Here is a 3,567-nt window from a genome sequence, read left to right on the forward strand (position 1 = left end):
GCGGCCCCGGCGAGAGAAGTGACGGGTGGGCCGGTGGGGAGCCGGCAGCGGACTCGGTGAAGAAAAGAACGCCAGAAACAAGACTCCCCGAGAGAGGGAGCCACGAGCCCAGGGAGTAGGCACCCGGGAAAGTCGGTGGCCTTAAGCCTCCTGACAGGCCGGTAGCCGGGGGGAGCTCATTGGTCGGGGCTTAGGCACCTGGGTTAGAGCCTGGGCTAGGCGTGATATAGGAGTTGGAGTTTTAGTTTTAGTTTTAGTACGGGCTTCCTTTGGGGCTAGCTCGTGGTTGTAGTGTTGCGGAGGCCTCGGGACCATACGGGCTAGGGGCAGCCGAGAAACCAGGAGGAGTGAGACCCCTAGACAGATTCCAGCCTGGGTAGTTTGGATTCCTGGAGTAAGGACCACTGGGCGATTCAGCACCGGAAACGCAGCAGGGCTGCCAGAGGAAGGCCACTAGAAGACCAGCAGCAGCAGGTGGCGATTGGCCGGGGTGTAGGGGAGGTCGGAGCCCTGTGAGTGCCCGCCGAAGGCGCGATGCCCCTGGGAGGCGGCATTAACGGAGACCCCCACCACTGAAGTTACACTCAAAGTCGTGGCAGGCGAGTTTAGGGGGCCTCCTGTCACCACCTGAGGCACCTCCCGGGGCCCTCCCGTGAGCTTGTGGCCAGTGAAAGCGACCACGGGCTAGAGCAGCCCGAGAGCGCCTGGTCGAACGGAGGCGGGCACAATGGTTATAGTTGAAAGAATGAGTTCAGCTCCCTGTTCCTGTACTGTCACATCCTTTTTTACACAGCTCTGTGAATACTGCAGGATTTAAGAGAACATGAAAGGAAGCTATTAAGAAATCAATAATACTTACTAATGTAACTTTCCACCAAACCACTCCCCTGTCATTATGCGTGCTATTCAATACTTATATCATATGCAAAACCCCTTTTGGCCATGCTGCAGGAAGGGAGTGAGTGTGAAGGATCTGGTAGAGCCCTTAAGCAAATGCTTGCCTGCACATGTAGGGAGCTGGACTCAGCAATCCAAGAGCCTCCTTCCTTTCCTATTTTCTTACGCGTTTTAATTTAACTCTTTGATGCAGGCAGTGAATGGGCACTATTCAAGAAAAAAGGAAATCCTACTCTCAAGATCAATGTGAAAGGACTACAGGACAAGCTTAATTAAAATAAAAAATAGTAGGCCTGTTGCTTTCCTGATAATTCTGAAGCGTGGAAAAAGAAAAAAAAAATTCTGTCAGGGTAAAAATTATAAAATTTTATCTGAGGAACAAAAATTTGAGCCAGTGTATAGGGTACAGCTAGAGTAGTCCTGTTAAGTTGCTCATAATTATTAAAATACTGAGAATACATCCAATTCACTCAATGCTGACCATAACAGTGGAAATCTATATGATGTTTCAAAAAACTTTAATTGAAAGAGTTCATAAATCACACAAAAATAATCCTAGACTTGAGAGAGTGTATGCTCAATGCTCTAATCCAAGTGGTAAACATTTATATAAAATACTAAATGTGGGATCACTTCTAGACTAAGACATTTTTGTTTACTTATCTGAGAAATAAACAGATCCATGCAGTCACAAGGACTTGTTCCTTTTAGCTCTAGGGCCTTGACATAAACCTGCTTGTCATGGAATCCCACTTGAGTCAAGGGTCCACTGTATGGAAAGTTCTCTATTTATGTGTGAATTATTTATGATTGTATTTATGTATTTAACTTTATGGGTATTATTTATTTATTTATTTATTTATTGCTTATTAGTTTTTTAAATTACACTGTGATGTAAATTGTACTTGCAAGAATCAAGACGGGGTAGTAACTGATTCAAATACACGATACCCAGGAATAAGTACTCCATAGCTTGGTAAAATCAGGTACAGAAGCAAATTGTACGGAAGTGCAACAATGTACAGCCACATATTGGAGAAAATGATTGCATCTGGTGTGGCTTAGGACAAAAAAAAAAGGAAGAGTGAAATGTTTTAGGTATTTTAAAATGGAATCGTGGAAGCACAGGAGAAAACAAAATATTTTTAGCTTGCATTATTTTGCATAGAACGTATGACCAAAGAAGGGAAATCTAGATGTGATACAATGTCTTCTGCAGGCTTACTTCATCCCTGTTTTTAGTATAGACAGCTCTCTCAATGTGTTGATCTGCTGATGTACAAGCTTGAAATAGTTGAGGTAATTCTTTAATTATATTGTGCTTTTCCTTGTAAATTTAATTCTTTTTTCTTGGCTTTTAAAAAATGTTATTTTTTCATGCTTATTCTAGTTCAGAGGGAGGAGATGCATGTGGTGAGTTTGCAGATTTGCGTGCCTGTAACAGGCATATGGGGCAAGATAGGTTTTGCATGATAATAGCTTGCATATAAGGTGCACATGATATAAACTTGTGAATGTACAGAAATAGCAATGTACATGCAACAGAACTGAAAAGCTTCAACATACTTTTAGGTTTGGTCAGTCATCACCATTTCTGGTTTCAAGTTTCCAAACTGATGACATTGGCATTGATGGGAAATGGCTATTTAGTTTCTGATTTGTGTATTTACAGATAGGAAAAACTGGTGCCTATCTTCAGTTCCTCAGTATCTTGTCCAGAATGCTGATCAGACTGACAGAAGTGGATGTTTATGATGAGGAAGAGATCAATATTAGTAAGTTACTGATGAAGCAATGTTTGTTTCTGGGGCTTTTATTTTTTTAAAATCCATCTGTTAGTCTGACCTATGGTTGACTAGTTTATCATGTGCTCTTCACCATCAAGCTGTAATTTATGTACATTACTACAATCCATTTATGATCCTTTTGTAAGATCCATGACTTGAAATCTGAAGACATGGACAGATAACACATTTTTACTGGTATAATTGGTATACTAATATATTATTTACATTGTTGTAAAAAAGTAGCGGGCAATCCCTGAACGGGTCAACTTCATCTGAACCAGTGAATAAATTACCCTTGAGAGAATCGCAGGTAAACTCCACTTGCATAAGTTACAACAGGCTAGGTTTTATTTGTCCATATCTGTCCCAGGGTTGTTGTTCAGTAAAAGCAAAGACGGTCGCCTGCCACCACCTAATGACCAGGTACAGTAATAGCTGTCTGCTACTTGCAGGTACCTGAGGATGGCTGGACATTTTCCCATTTCTGACACTAATGTAATTATATAAAATCAATGTAAGTTACCTCAGGGTATACGTTCATCTGTCCATTCCCTTACTGTAGGCCTGTGTGAAGCAGCTAGTATTCACTTCGGACTCAGATTCAGCCAATTCAGGGGACAGGGATTCGATTCGGTGATTCGAATCACTGTCCCAATTCGATTCAGCTGAATCTCTGAATCAGGCAGGCGCATCCCTGTCCCTCTCCTAGCCTGGCAATGGCTGCCCCACCTGCCCCAGCTCAGGTACTTGTTAAAAAAAAGCCCCAGTGCTCACCGGGTGCTGCCCAGTGGAGGGGCGATCCCCGCTGCCCCCCACTGCCCTACGCTGCATGGGGGGCTCTGCATGAGCCCCCTGACCCCCCCCTTCACTTCCCCAGCCCCCC

General features: G+C 43.6%; 1 protein-coding gene across 1 annotated transcript in view; it reads left to right on the plus strand.

Annotated features, from left to right (window-relative positions):
- GREB1 (growth regulating estrogen receptor binding 1) overlaps nucleotides 1-3,567 on the plus strand; it is a 159,402-nt gene that overhangs the window by 133,157 nt on the left and 22,678 nt on the right. Inside the window, exon 23 of the mRNA XM_025201830.1 lies at nucleotides 2,570-2,672. Within this exon, the coding sequence (XP_025057615.1) occupies nucleotides 2,570-2,672 (103 nt within the window). The remainder of the gene's footprint in view (nucleotides 1-2,569; nucleotides 2,673-3,567) is intronic.

This window comes from Alligator sinensis, unplaced genomic scaffold (genome assembly GCF_000455745.1).
Source record: "Alligator sinensis unplaced genomic scaffold, ASM45574v1 scaffold678_1, whole genome shotgun sequence".
Lineage (NCBI taxonomy): Eukaryota > Metazoa > Chordata > Crocodylia > Alligatoridae > Alligator > Alligator sinensis.